At 45.7% G+C, this 16151-nt stretch overlaps 1 protein-coding gene across 1 annotated transcript in view; it reads right to left on the bottom strand.

Annotated features, from left to right (window-relative positions):
- Positions 1-3979: 3979 nt before the first annotated feature.
- The window catches only part of si:ch211-234h8.7 (uncharacterized protein LOC561627 homolog), a 47295-nt gene continuing 35123 nt past the window's right edge, over positions 3980-16151 (bottom strand). Inside the window, 2 exon segments of the mRNA XM_037791239.1 lie at positions 3980-7528; positions 7531-7698. Of these exon segments, the coding sequence (XP_037647167.1) occupies positions 7215-7528; positions 7531-7698 (482 nt within the window). The 3' untranslated portion in view covers positions 3980-7214.

Below are 16151 nucleotides of genomic sequence, written 5' to 3'. Positions count from 1 at the left end.
GAGAATACACTGTTTACCATTGATGGAGCATTTTGGCACATTTTCTTGGGCGCTACCCACATAATCAGCTGTGCTGCTCATCCCACAAATACATTATCCTTACAAGTTGGACATCATTGTGAAGGTAAATAAACAGGCTTTCCAATGATGTAAATACAATGCCAATTAGCATTGTAACAACAGAGAAATAATCCATCAAACACAAGTTTACTAATTTTTTTTCCCCCAGTATATATAATAGAACAAAGATGAAAGCAGTGGTGGAACATTCAGACCCTCTACTTAAAGGTGTTATTAATAACATTTTTCTGTAGACACATTTTTTATTAATACATCCACAGAGCTTTTAGAAAGGTAGCCTGCCGGAGCACAGCCAATAGGAACGCTCTCTCTCTGAAATGACCTGTGATTGGTCAAGTCTCCCGTCAAGGCTAGATGTTCTAAAGCCTGAAAACAGAGCCATGAGGAGGAGCAGCAGTCTAGTTTTCTCTCAGAACACTTGAATTACAATATGCTGAAAGGTTATTATGGGATTTTAGCCCAATGATGCCAAAAACATTCTTCCTTCTGCAGCGTTAATCATTTTAAGAATTTTGACAGGTCTAAAAATTGTGTTTGTTTATCTCTGTGGAAGATATCTGACATTCGGTTCCCTCTTCAGGGAGAATGTAACGTCTAGTGGCTGAATGTTATCAGTGTTATCAGTTGTACCTTTAATTCAAAGTAGCAAAAGAAGCACGTAAAATACTTCATTACAAGTAAAAGCCAAGCATTATCAGCAAAATGTGCTTCAAGTATCAAAGGTAGAAACACTTGTTGTGCAGGTAATAACCTGTATACAGATCATTTAATATAGCCTAGGCATTTTGGCCAGTCTAATCTGTAACAATGTATTCATGTTTTTGTATGTAAAATCTTAATTTGATGTTACATTACTACAGATCTGGAGTAGAAGATGGTCCTTCAGCTTGACAGCTACATGGCTCACATAGTCCTTTAATTGCCTTTTTTAAAGTAAGTAATGACACAAATAAACTGATGAGTAAAAAGTCCCTTTCTGTCATCACTGAATGAGCTGTGCTTGGATTCGAAATTTGAACAGGAAGACTGATGCCATTACATATTTATTAGAGCCAAATGAACACAACCAGCTCATAACCATGAAGGGCTTGCTATTATTGCTCACACAGCAAGGTGACTTTATTTATGATGACATTCTTACACTCAGGACAATTACACGATTCGATAAACCTAGATGTTTTTCTTTCAGAATATATTTGTTTTTTTCTCACAATGGAAACGAGAGAACAGTCCAGTCTGTTTGGACTGATATCAGTGAAATTCAGTAGGAATTAGTGGTTAGTATGTGAAAGTGACTTTACAGGGGTGTAGCCCCATTTTATTCATTGGTAAAGCAGCTGCATGACTTGCATATATACAGTATACCCAGACCAATCCGCAGCAGTCTTTGAAATAGTTAGGAAATGTAATGTATTGATTCGTGTACAGAGACACCAATTTCAAAAAAACATTTCGTGATGGTCGGCACAAAATCAATTCGTATGTAACCGTGAATCAGGAAGTATTAAGAGCGACAAAAGCTGCGTATAGGGAGGAGGCTGGGGTGGATGGGTGGGTCAAAAAACACAGGACTTTCACCAGGAGACCACTGTTGGTGCCCCGTATTAAACCAGAAATCAAAGTTGATTTATTTGTCACGTAACTTCCGTACTTAAGTTACAGCTCTTCCTGAGTTATTTTAACCTAAACCACCATCCTTTCCTAAACCTAACTAAGTAGTTTTGTTGCCTAAGCCTAACTAACTAGATTTTTTCCTAAACCTAACAAAGTAGTTTTGTTGCCTAAACCTAACCAAGTACATCTTTTCCTAACCTAACTAAGTAGTTTTATTGCCTAAACCTAACCAAGTTGATCTTATCCTAAACCTAACTAAGTAGTTTTGTTGCCTAAACCTAACAAAGTTGATCTTTTCCTAAACCTAACTAAGTAGTTTTGTTGCCCAAGCCTAACCAAGTCGATCTATTCCTAAACCTAACTAAGTAGTTTTGCTGCCTAAACCTAACTAACTCGATCTTTTTCCTAAACCTAACTAAGTAGTTTTGATACCTAAACCTAACCAAGTTGATCTATTCCTAAACCTAACTAAGTAGTTCTGTTGCCTAAACCTAACCAAGTTGATCTTTTCCTAAACCTAACCAAGTAGTTTTTGCTGCCTAAACCTAACTAACTGATCTTTCCTAAACTTAACCAAGTACTTTTTGCTCCCTAAACCTAATTAACTCGATCTTTTCCTGAACCTAACTAAGTAGTATTATTTTTAAAAGAAGATTAACAGAAGAAATTAACACAAGCATCTCATGTTGCTGGACATTCGTAGGAAATTGCATTAAAAATACGTTGCTGAAAGTCGTGCTGAGCGTCACAAAAAAAGGTAAATGGGTGTGAATGTACACAAATCAAATAGATACAATTTTGTGACTATTTTATGAAGTGCTGTGAGACTGTGATGATATACCAGGATCAGATGTGAGATTCTCTGTCCACTGTCAGACACATCTCTCAACCACTGCAGCGTTATCACACACAGACGCACTGTACATTCAAATCACAGTGAGTCACGTTTTTATATACAATAAGACAGAACAAAATAAAGCCAGAAGACAGCATGATATTCAGCTAAATGCATCGACTTACATTTAAATAAATTAATATATAACATCTGAACATACAATATAATATTAAATGACCAGTCATATAAGCATTAAAAAATAAAACACATCTTTTTCTAGCTGTTAAAGAAACACACCATATCCTGCTGACCAGCGTCCCTGTGAATGATTAATGAAGACATTAGGGTCCTTTCCTAAACTGAACGACAACTTCACACCAAGTTCCACTCGCTATTCTACACTAGAAACCATCCGTCACCATGGATACTGAGAGATGCACCCCTCACCCAGCTGTTGTGTTATATTATGTGCTGTTTCCCTGCAAGTGCACCACCAATAAGTGAATAATATGACTGCCTGTACTTATATATGGAAACATGTCTCTTGAATTAAAGGAACGTGTTGTAACATTTAAGGGGATCTATTGGCAGAAATGGAATATAATATAATAAGTATGTTTTCTTTAGTGCATAATCACCTGAAAATAAGAGTTGTGTGTGTTCCGTTACCTTAGAATGAGCCGTTTATATCTACATATGGAGCGGTCCTCTTCACGTAACGGCCGCCATGTTTCTACAGAACGGACAAACCAGACTCTGGCTCTAGAGAGGGACTTTCCCGTTTTCACGTCAGCACGTAGTTCTTCTACATGCTTAGCACACCGGAGAGGTTTCAGTTGGTTGCAGTCTGCAACCTCACTCTAGCTGTCACCAGATCCTACACACTGGCCCTTTAAGGGGACTGTTTGTATCTTCTTACACGTATAAATCGTTTGCGGGTCGGTGTCCCATGCGCGCTCGCGCGTGGCTACGCTGTTCAGACTCAGACTCCAACACAAACTACATGGAAGCACCAAAGTTGTATCTAGTGAAGCCCGTCTGTTTTAAACAGTGTTGGCCGCGGTCGTAGTACGCGGGGGAGACCGTAACTTTGGTATCCAGGACCGGAGTCTCTGCTGTACTCTGCTCCTCTGCCTGCTTGCCTTCACTCCGTGCTCGTTCTTGCTATTTCGCTCCACATCTCGCGTGCATGTTCACACACTACACACTGCAGAATAGTTAGTGTAGCTCTGAGAATATCTAGTGAATGTACAGTGGACGTTTGTGCAGAAATAACTGCTGCAGCTCCTCCAGACCAAACAGAGGTTTTCCGTGTCTTGTGAAGTGACGGGGCTCCGCAGAGAGTAAACGTTATCGTCTCCGACCAAAACTCCGGTGTCTCCCCTGTTCCCTCCGGCTCGCGGTCGGGAGGCTGAGGCAGGAAAAGCCAACACTAGGATCAGCATTGATTCATGGAGAAGACCTTCGTCTGGTCAGCTAACATTACTGCCAAGCAGCTGAAATATAGAGTGATATTGTACTTTTTAGCTGACGTGTGTCGCTTCACTGTTTTGAGCAATGCTCGTTCATGCCTATGTAGAGCGAGAACAAGCGCGAATCCGACGTTGACTTTCATTGACTTAACGGCCACAGGTGTTGCTGTTAACAAGTATTTCTGATTCTTAACAAACAGTCCCTTTAAGGGACAGAGTGATGTTTTCTCTTTTCATGTTAACTTCACTACATGCTCTGTGAGGGCAGGGTAGAGAAAAACTGTTAATACTGCATCTTGGGGCCCTTCTGGGTGGAGTTAGCATGTTCTCCCCGTGTTAGTGTGGGTTTACTCCGGGTTCTCTGGCTTCCTCCCACAGTCCAAAGACATGCAGGTGGATGGATGGATGGATGGATCTTCCATCAAACTGAAAATCAAGTTGTACATAACCTATATTTTTCAAACAGTGCAGATTATACAAGCATGTGGGCAACATGAGTTTGAGGAAAAAGTAATCTAGTATTCAGTTAAGTGATGTTTCCTCAAAGTCTATTTTAGCCCCACTATCAGTAAGCGGTCTGTCAGCCTGAATCTCTACAGCTTTTCTCTCTTTTCTCTTATACAACTCTAATGGTACGTTTCCACCGCCTCCGTCCTTTACACGCTTCCCATCCACTGTTTATGTAGCAGCCGTGCAATGCATTCTGGTAGCGTGGCGGTGCGATTTGAGAAACGGGGCGTCACGTTGGCTGCTCCTCATTTGCATAAAGTTGAGGTCTAGGCTACTTTATGCAAATCAGAGGTGTCCAGAGCGACTCGCCACCTCTGGAAACTCCCCAGAAACTTTTAAACTAACAGTGTCAATCCAAATAAAGACACATTTTGCAACTGCATGGATTATTTATCGCATAAAATGTTTTCAGAAAACACATTATGCTGAATTATTTTCGTGAAATAAGAGAAGAAAGTTTCCAAACGAGCCACCATGTTGGTTCCGGTTTGAAAGCTGGGAGCAGCGGCCCACGAGGGAAAATGTTCGTTCCAATCAGGTGCCTTGTGTCTAGTGGCAGCCCATCAAGCGTCCAATGCTGGGAAGAGAGATGATCCCTCACGATAAAAGACACCCCTGTGGACACGTACCATCAGACCACAATGTGAACTTGGAGCTTTTTGGGGACAAGCGCAAATGGTCCCGTGCTAAGCTTGATATCAACAGTTAACTACAGTCACACATACAGTTATTCAAAGGTAGAGTCTGTTGAGTGACAGTGGAGCAGCACTTCAGTTTAAATATCACACTTCATCTAAAAGACTGTCAAAATACTGTATGTCATGGGACAGGGTGATGAAGACCAAAACAAAGATGTGGAGAATATTTGGGCCCTGCTTATAACTCGAGGAGGAATCACAAAGCTACCACGAGACCAGCAACAATCTTCAAACAATTTCAACATTGACACTCCATGCATGTAGCAGCCATTAGTAGCAACCATTAGCAACCATTTAGCAACCATTTAGCAACCATTTAGCACCAATACAACAGAAACCACTTCTCACTGAAACATCACATCGGCCTTAACTGTGAGAGAACATACCGTGTGGGAAGACAGCTCGTACTCTGAAGACACAGGTAGTGAGGGGAGCTTTTCACAGCAAACACTGAGCATTTGAAACATTAATAGAAAGGAGTTCCTACTCAAACAAACAAGCTGTTATGACTCTTTAGAACACGTTCGAAGAAAAAAAAGCTGCCTTTTGTTGTCAAAGGAATTCGTTGGCGTCAATCGATCTTTTTTATTTTTAATAGATCCAATGAAAAGACCTAACTACGTGTTAGTCCGTCGCTCAATACTTTCTCATTCCCCCACATTGTCTCCGTGGCTCTCAGCTTTAAGCCCATTGGTTCCTACTGCAGACGTCTCACAAATATGTTGTCTAATATTTCATAAAACAGCCGGCACAGTACTGTAGTCTTGTGGAAATATAGCAAATGGACTGCGTTGAGAGCCGGAGGAAGCTGTAGCTTATTGCACCATCCACTCTTATAGTGGAGACCGTTACAACGGAGGCCAGATTTGCTAATTGACAGTTAGCAAGCCTGCTAACTAGCTCAAAGAGTACTGTGACCGACTAGTGCTAGCATGTTCCTGGCTGGCTAGAGTTAGTGGTAAGCCTGCTCGTCGTCACTAGTTTTAGCGCTAACTTTTTCACTAGGATGCATGAATCAGCTTAAAGGGCCAGTGTGTAGCATTTCAGGGGATCTAGTAGTAGAAATGGAATATAACATTCATAACTATGTTAGTGTATAATCACTTGAAACTAAGAATGGTTGTGTTTCCATTAGCTTAGAATGAGTCCTTCATATCTACATAGGGAGCAGGTCCTCTTCTCGTCCATGTTGCTACTACATGCTTTTTACAGTAGCCCAGAACGGACAAATCAAACTATGGCTCTAGAGAGAATCTTTTACATTTCTACGTTACCTGAGGGCCACCGTAGTTCTCAGACACGCTTGTGAAACTGCGGTTAACAGAGCTACAGACTGTTAAACCTTGGTACCGCCAGCCGCCGTCTGACTTCCGTTGCTCCCAAGTAGTGTTATTATAGTAGGGATGGTCTCTGAGAGGCCAAAGGCCTCAGCGGCTCACGTTACCACAGTCTTAGGGACGAGTGAGGAGGGGTATTCAGTTGGTTGCAATCTGGCAACCACACCACTAGATGTTGCCAAATCCGGCACACTGCACCTTTAGCTGTGCCACTTGTTGATGTGACCAGGCCTGTAGTTGGATAAATTGATTGTTGGTTTATTTTTTTAAAGTTTTATTGGTATTTAACAGGGACAGTGCAAATTTCACCAGATATAGCTAAAAGCACATTTCCCATCTGTAGTTATGGTCTTTTCATGGGATGTTTTGACACTACATATGAATATAGAATATCGTCAAAATCATCCTTTAACATTATTTGCTGGTGGCTATATCAAAATAAAACTTTGGACTCTTGATATAAACTCTAGGCTATACACAAGGCGGTGCTGTAACTGAGTTCTCTTATTGTATACTATTAACCACCACATTTAAAACATTTAGTGTTGGAATATTGCTGATATAACTATTACTCTTTCATAAGGCAGTGACACCAATCAGCCCCCTGTGAGACGGACATGAACACCTGGATTAAACACAAAGCACAACTATCCGATTAGCGTGCTCATTAGAAACACTTGAGTGTTGACCTCATTCGTCGTTGAGTTATTTTATAATAGTCTAACGTCATCCAGCCTCGTCCCTCCCTGCTCACAGGTTGTTCAGGACTGATGGCCATGTCACCATTTTGTTGTGGCTCTTTCAAGAACCTTTCCACTTCCTGTGAGTCTACTGTTACACTGTCTGGCCTGACCTCCTCTACTTTGTCTGTCTCCTCCTCCTTTAGCTCCTTTATCACCTCCTTCTTTGTCTCCTTCTCTTGCTCCTCTCTTGCTCCCTTCTCCTCTTCGTCATTCATCTCAGATTTGCTGCACACCTCTGTCTTGCATCGTCTGTCACTGTGATGTTTTCAAGCTTGTCTGCTGATGCTGAGGACTTGTTTCTCATAAACAGGAAGTTACAGGAAGCCAGAACCACAGCTGCGAGGACCACCTCGCTTCCTGCCAGCAGGAAGACCCACATGTAGTTCTTGGTGGCATCAAGAAGCCGGCCTGACAGAAAAACAGGGACACAGATGAGAGGATAAGATAGGAGCACCACACAGATATAATACTAGTTTACTTTACGTACACATTTAATAACTCCTTTTGTCCAACATTGTACAGCACTCCTGCAGTTCCTCGATCGGCCACTTGAGGCTGGCTCCAAAAGCGAGTTTATCCCCAGAAGACGTGTTAAAATGCCCAACTTCACAGCAGGAATAAACATGTTTATTACACAGCTTAGTTGAATAATTGATTTGATTGCGTCAATCAAAGCGTTCTACGGTCTGTTATTTCTTTATAGCAGGGCCATTGCCTACGTATAACAGTCCGTTGTTATGTCTAACAGAGCGTTGCTATGTAAAACAGTCTGTTGCTACGTTATAACAGGACCATTGCTACGTTAAAACAGACTGGTGCTATATATAACAGTCCGTTGCTATGTATAACAGACCATTGCTAGGTATAACAGGACCGTTGCTATGTATAGCAGACCATTGCAATGTATAACAAACCGTTGCTATATATAACAGGACTGTCGCTACATATAACAGGACCGTTGCTACATATAACAGACCGTTGCTATGTATAACAGACCGTGCTACGTATAACAGGACCGGTGCTCTGTATAACAGACCGGTGCTATGTATAACAGACCATTGCTATATATAACAGACCGGTGCTATGTATAACAGACCATTGCTATATATAGCAGACCGTTGCTATGTATAACAGACCGTTGCTATATATATAGACCATTGCTACGTATAACAGACCGTTGCTATGTATAACAGACCGTTGCTACGTATAACAGGACCGGTGCTAGTATAACAGACCATTGCTATATATAATAGACCGTTGCTATGTATAACAGACCGTTTGCAACGTTATAACAGTCCGTTGCTACGTATTAAAGGCCGTTACTATGTATAGCAGATCGTTGCTATGGACGCAGTTTCTGATGTCAGACTCTGGCGGACCATTTTTTTGTGTCAAATTATTGATTTCTTCAATAAGTAGCCGTGTAATAAGCAGGATAATGTACAGCTAGCGGGTCATTGTTGTGAAAGAAACCCCTTCAGAGTGATGAGAGACCCCTCCGTGCCGACTCTCCCTGTCTGGTTTATTTCACAACAATGATCGGCTCGCTGTACATTATCCCTTACTTACAGCCTGGTACAAAGAACGGTTTGGTCTCTATAGCTAATTTCCCCGACCATGACAACTGTACGGGGGGTGAATTTTTATAAAACTCACCCTTTATATTATATTAAGGCTTATAGTTATGCATAATTAAGGGCATGGCAACTTTGAGTGACAGGTCGCTACCATGGCATTGCTACCACGGTGTCACACAGCATCGCTACCACGGCATCGCTAACCCGGTGTCCCACAGCATCGCTACCACGGCATCGCTACCACGGTGTCCCACAGCTTCGCTACCACGGCATCGCTACCACGGTGTCCCACAGCATCGCTACCATGGAGTCGCACAGCATCGCTACCACGGCATCGCTACCACGGTGTCCCACAGCTTCGCTACCACGGCATCGCTACCACGGTTGTCCCACAGCTTCGCTACCACGGCATCGCTACACGGGTCCCACAGCATCGCTACCACGGCATCGCTACCACGGTGTCACACAGCATCGCTACCACGGCATCGCTACCACGGTTGTCCCACAGCATCGCTACCACGGCATCGCTACCACGGTGTCCCACAGCATCACTACCACGGTGTCCCACAGCATCATTACCATGGAGTCGCTACCACGGTTTCCCACAGCATTGCCTACCACAGCATCGCTACCTAGCTGTCCACAACATCGCTACCATGGCATCGCTACCACTGCACCGCTACCGCAGCATCGCTACCGCAACATCGCTACCACATCATCGCTACCTAGCTGTCCCACAACATCGCTACCATGGCATCACTACCGCTGCATCGCTACCACAGCATCACTACCACAGCATCGCTACCTAAACTGTCCCACAACGTCACTACCATGGCATCGCTACCATGGCGTCACTACTGCTGCATCGCTACCACAGCATCGCTACCACGGTGTCCCACAGCGTTTGCTACCATTGAGTTGCTACCATGGAGTCGCTACCACGCATCGCTACCACGGCATCGCTACCACGGTGTCCCACAGCATCGCTACCACAGCATCACTACCACGGTTTCCACAGCATTGCTACCACAGCATCGCTACCTAGCTGTCCCACAACATCGCTACCATGGCATCGCTACCACTGCACGCTACCGCAGCATCGCTACCGCAACATCGCTACCACATCATCGCTACCTAGCTGTCCCACAACATCGCTACCATGGCATCACTACCGCTGCATCGCTACCACAGCATCGCTACCACAGCATCGCTACCTAGCTGTCCCACAACGTCACTACCATGGCATCGCTACCATGGCATCACTACTGCTGCATCGCTACCACAGCATCGCTACCACGGTTGTCCCACAGCGTTGCTACCATTGAGTCGCTACCATGGAGTCGCTACCACGGCATCGCTACCACGGCATCGCTACCACGGCATCGCTACCACGGTGTACCACAGCATCGCTACCACAGCATCACTACCACGGTGTCCCACAGCATCATCACCATGGAGTCGCTACCACGGTGTCCCACAGCATTGCTACCACAGCATCGCTACCTAGCTGTCCCACAACATCGCTACCATGGCATCGCTACCGCTGCATCGCTACCGCTGCATCGCCTACCGCAGCATCGCTACCACAGCATCACTACCACGGTTGTCCCACAGCATCATTACCATGGAGTCGCTACCACGGTGTCCCACAGCATTGCTTACCACAGCATCGCTACCTAGTTGTCCCACAACATCGCTACCATGGCATCGCTACCGGCATCGCTACCGCAGCATCGCTACCACAGCAGCGCTACCACGGTCGTCCCACAGCATCACTACCATGGAGATCGCACAGCACGCTACCACGGCATCGCTACCACGGTGTCCCACAGCTTCGCTACCACGGCATCGCTACCACGGTTGTCCCACAGCATCGCTACACAGCATCGCTACCACGGTGTCACACAGCATCGCTACCACGGCATCGCTACCACGGTGTCCCACAGCATCGCTACCACAGCATCGCTACCACGGTGTCCCACAGCATCACTACCACGGTGTCCCACAGCATCATTACCATGGAGTCGCTACCACGGTTTCCCACAGCATTGCTACCACAGCATCGCTACCTAGCTGTCCCACAACATCGCTACCATGGCATCGCTACCACTGCACCGCTACCGCAGCATCGCTACCGCAACATCGCTACCACATCATCGCTACCTAGCTGTCCCACAACATCGCTACCAGGGCATCGCTACCGCTGCATCACTACCACAGCATCACTACCACAGCATCGCTACCTAGCTGTCCCACAATGTCACTACCATGGCATCGCTACATGGCATCGCTACTGCTGCATCGCTACTGTGATGGAATAATTGATACACAAGTTATCTTTGGAAGGAAGAGGTCCGGAGCTGATGATGTCTTACAAAAGAAGGTTTATGAAGCTTTGATCAAGGAGAATTGTCACGGTCTCCACAATAGATGCTCTCTGCGTGAAGGCCCTCACAACTCTGCCGTTCCTCCTGGTGCTCAGTGTCTTACCCCTTATCATGTTATGACTTACTCCGTTCCTCTGGCATCTCTGATCCTGGTTGCCCTAGCGACTGGCTCTACGGTTTTCCAACTACAGACCCAGCTGTCTACAGATAACGGTGGTCCTTAGACAGGACTCCAACCCAATAATGTCAACAGAGGGACACTCTGACAAACACTCTGACCTTCTACCAATAAGAGAGGAATTGATGGAAATTCCATCACAGCTACCACAGCATCGCACCACGGTGTCCCACAGCGTTGATACCATTGAGTCGCTACCATGGAGTCGCTACCACGGCATCGCTACCACGGCTGTCCCACAGCACTCGCTACCACAGCATCACTACCACGGTTGTCCCACAGCATCATTACCATGGAGTCGCTACCACGTGTGTCCCACAGCATTGCTACCACAGCATCGCTACCTAGTGTTGGATTTATTATGTACAAAAGTGCTTACAATAACCTGACTGTTGGGATTTGTATGATTAGAGTGATTGTGAGGAAAGGGAGGAGGCAGGTGCTGTTCTTCTTTTGCAAGGTCAAAGAGAGGAAGGAGCCAGAAGGAGATAACAAAGAATACATGCAGCAGAAACATCACCTGCCATAAGCTCATGAATATTAATATTGTGTAAACCATGAATAGGCTGGATCAGGGATAGCTCGGGGTTCAGACTTCGCGAACTGACCATGCACTGTATGTTGTCAGGGGACACGTAGGTTGGATCCAGATATCTGTAAACTCTTTTATTTTACTTATGCAACATTGATTGTTCGGAATAAATTGCAATCATTATGCTTTAACTCATCTGTTGGAAATTCTCTTTGTCACACAAGATTAACCAACAGTAACTGGGCCTGACCTCTTGGAGGTAGAAGGCCAGTTCCTTCAATTGGTGACCCCGACGTGATCTTCGGCATTGAGAAGCGTGTCCAAAGGACGGACAGATCGGCGAGAGAGAGAGAAGGGATCCCTGAAATCTTAAAGGTAAGCAGAACCTGTTGTATCGAACTCTGCATATTGGCTTACTCTAAATTATCTCTATGTTGTGCTGAATCTCCTTGTAGTGATAAATGTTGCAAAAGTAAAAGACTTTCTGTAAAGCGTTTGGAACGCTGCGCTTGGAGCGCTAGAGTAGTGCGCTGGAGCGCTAGTGTTTAGTAACGTCTAGGACATAGAGTTTAGTAAAAATAGCGCTTGGAGCGCCTGTATGAGTGTACATTAATAACTAGTATTCAGAGGAAAATAAAACTTACTGTTGATACTGGGCCAACATCGCTGGAACATCAAAGTGTCCAGTAGAAGCTTATGTTGGTAGGATCACAGCGAGGGGACATAGCTGACCCATTTACTCTGAATCTAGTTACTGTCATAAACTGAATAAACCTGTGTGAAATAGTACTGGACAGAATGGACGGAGAATTTGACAAAGACTGTGAGGAACGGGGTGGCTGTGGGCCTCCCCGTTTATCATTTGGACAGCAATGGGCTAAAGTCAGGTACAATGTAATCTGTACATTTGATCCCAAGACTAGAAATAAAGAGACTCAATGACCTAGATGAGTGGTATAACATGACAGTGAAGGAAGGGCATTTTCCAGCACGGGAAGTGAAGCCAAATTCATGCAGTGATGAGAGCATTAATACAGGTGGTTCATAGAAAGCTGCTGCAAGCAAGACAAGACAAAGAAAAGGGACATATGTTTGTAAGGAGGAAATTGAGGAAGAAAGAAGACGAGTTGGCAAGTAAATGGTAAAATATAATGTGATACAGATGGCTACACTATCAGCCTTAGGCAGCCAGACGAAAGCCACCCACGCAAAAACCGCTGAAGCAAAACCACTAGTGAAACCCTCACCCAGTCCTAGCGCACCCCCACCACCAAACCCACATACTAGCCAGCCACCACATTACATGTCCCTCCATCAGCAGTACCCACCTGGCCCACATCCCCAACCCCCCCTCCTTATCCTCCTCCTACCCCTAGTCCTGGTTACCAACCCCACAGGACCGTGATCATACAAACGAAGTATGGCACCATGTTTCAAGTGTTAGGTGTGGTACTTTGGAACTATGAAGAGGAAATAGAAAAGAACAAGGAGCAGGTTCAGCCCTCAGAGGAGGGTAGTATGTCTGATGTAGCCAGAGAAATAGACAGGCTAAGGGAAAGAACTGAGAGATCAGGGCTGAACAGTACAGGTTAAGACAAGCCATGTTACCACCAGACTTGCGTTAATGGAGACGTAAGAAGGAGAGCTCAATCTACCCCTAAACCCCACACAGAGAGGTCCGGACATAGGTGATGGATGCAGAGAACTGAGAGAGACACAGAGAGATCCCGTGCAGAGTATCATGATGTCCACACTAGTGGAGAGGTAGATGAGGACACTGATGACGAGGCTAGTAGAGCAGTAGAGGAGGGTGATGATGATGAAGACGAAAACATTCCTATCACTATAGAGGGAACCATGAGAACGCACTCCAAAAGAGGATACACAGAAGACGCGGAGGGTGGGGACGAAGAGGCGAGAACCATATACACCCCCCAAAACTAGGTCACGTAAGTTTATGGAAAGTACGAAGACAAAGGTGACAAACAGAGGAGTCAGTGCGTTGGCATGTTTCCCATTGTGGCCAAAAAGCAACTGTAGAGACGAGTATCAGCCGTTCACTTTAGGTGACATTCAAGCACTGAGTGAGCTCCTCCAGGAATTCAAGAGGGAGGCGGAGTGTGGCTCACGAGCCTGTATAACAAGACCCGAGGGAAGACTTTAGTATGGGTGATCTCAGGGCTATTTGGGTTTTCTCGGTTTCGGATCTGGAGCACTGAAACGAATTAGAAGCAGCGGCCGGAACAGCCCAGGTGTTAGATAGGAGCCCCCTTAACCCCTACGCTACCCTCCTCGGTTAATGCTATTAGACAAAAGTATCCATTACCAGCGGGTAAGCTCCACAGCTTGGTGTTTAAGATTAAGAACGGGGAGAGTGGACGCACGTTCATAGAAAGAGCAAGACAGAGTGGGCGGGGGCTACGGGGCGTGAACCCAGATAAAGAATCACAGCGCCTCGTTCAGAATAGCTCTGTTAAAACACTGCTCCGGAAGGAGTTAAGAGAAAGAGGCAAGAGAATCCAGATATGGCAGGGGCAAATCATCAAGATGGGAAACACATTTCTGCCATCATCAGGATGCAGAAACCAAGGAAGAGGAAGAGGAAATGAGTCATTAAAAGAGATGGTTAGCTCAGTTGACTAAATTACAGTTGGCAGATGCACGGACTCGTGCAACAGATAAGAAAAAGGGAGGGAAAGAGAAAGATACCCAGATGGCTCAAATTGTAACACCAGCTCCAGCCCCGCCACAGAATCCTTATCCACTGCAGGGCCCGCCACAGGCTATATATCAAACCCCAGTATCATGTTCCTTACCAAGCTGTCCCATATCAGCAGCCCCCTATCATGAAGCCGGAATTAGAGGCAGAGGGAGAGGAGGAGGAGGCAGGGGGAGGGGGTCTGCCCAACCAAGAGGAGGCAGTGTTTCATCTGCGGAAGCCCCGGATCACTGGGCACGTGACTGTCTTCAGAAACAACAACAGCAGATGAGAGGGCCTCCACAGCAGTCATATCAGCCAACAATACCAGACTCCACCAAACCAACAGCTAGCTCCAATGCAGGCATACAGCGGGTACTCTGCGCAGGGACCTCCACCTGGTCCATATACACCAGGAATGTTCCAAGGGGTGCCCGACGGAGATGGAGGAGCAGGGGCTGGCAGAGCCCTGTCTCCAGTTGACAGTGAATGGAAAACGAAGAGGGTTCATGGTGGATACGGGAGCACATTACTCCACCTTAGCCTGAAACCTATGTGTTCCCTTTCCTCTCACTATGTTTCGGTTTGGATTTTCCGGCACTGAACAAAGACTGCCTTTTAATGTTCCCCTTCCTGTCCGGCTGGGAGACAGGTGATGGAGCACCCCTTTTGTATGCACCTGATTGTCCACGGATCTCCTGGGAAGAGATGTTTTGGCAGCACTGGGGGCTTCTGTACATTGTTCACCAGAAGCTGTGATAGTGAGTTTCCCCCGGAGGAGGAAGAAATGGTGTGCTCCTCCCCCTCCAGTGCTGATCGCCTGTGCATGTTGTAGTCCTGATATCTCCACCTGATGCCCCACCACCCTGTGCAGACATGAATTGGGCCCTGCTAGCCGACAGAAACCCTCTGATTGACTTTTAAACATGTGGCAACCATGGATTAGGGCTCTACACCCTTACCTCCCTGTTACCGATCCTCCCACTGCACTCTGAATTATGACAGAAATAATGATCTTACGTATCAAGATGAGTTCCAACAGAACAACCTGTTAGATACAACCTGGGGGATAGGAGTAAGAGATGTTTATATAGCACCAGCAGGAGTAGCAGCCGCAGTAAAACTAACCCCAGCACAAGAACAATGGTATCGCATGTCAGAAGAAGCTGTTCCCCATGTGTCCCTAGCCATAGCTCCAAAACATCAGGCTAAAGACTTAGGCCCCATGGTTAAAGCAGCAGTCGCTCTGACAGACTGGGTTCCCACTTCCCTTTTGGGGGTTTCAATCTCACCATCCTCTAACATATATCGACTCTCCTTTTACAATGCAGTGTCAGGTATTTGCAAACATGAGTTACTAACACGCCACCACGGTAGGGAGATGTTAGATGGTGAAGGAGCCACTTCCATGTTGGCAGCTCTCCCTTCCTCACTGTGGTCTACGGGCCCCTTTGATGTTGGCAGGTGCAGCATGGAACCGGTAACTTTC

This window comes from Sebastes umbrosus, chromosome 14, assembly GCF_015220745.1.
Source record: "Sebastes umbrosus isolate fSebUmb1 chromosome 14, fSebUmb1.pri, whole genome shotgun sequence".
In the NCBI taxonomy this organism is placed as follows: domain Eukaryota; kingdom Metazoa; phylum Chordata; class Actinopteri; order Perciformes; family Sebastidae; genus Sebastes; species Sebastes umbrosus.
Note: the sequence above shows the minus strand (reverse complement) of the source record. Positions and strands in the feature narration are given on the sequence as shown.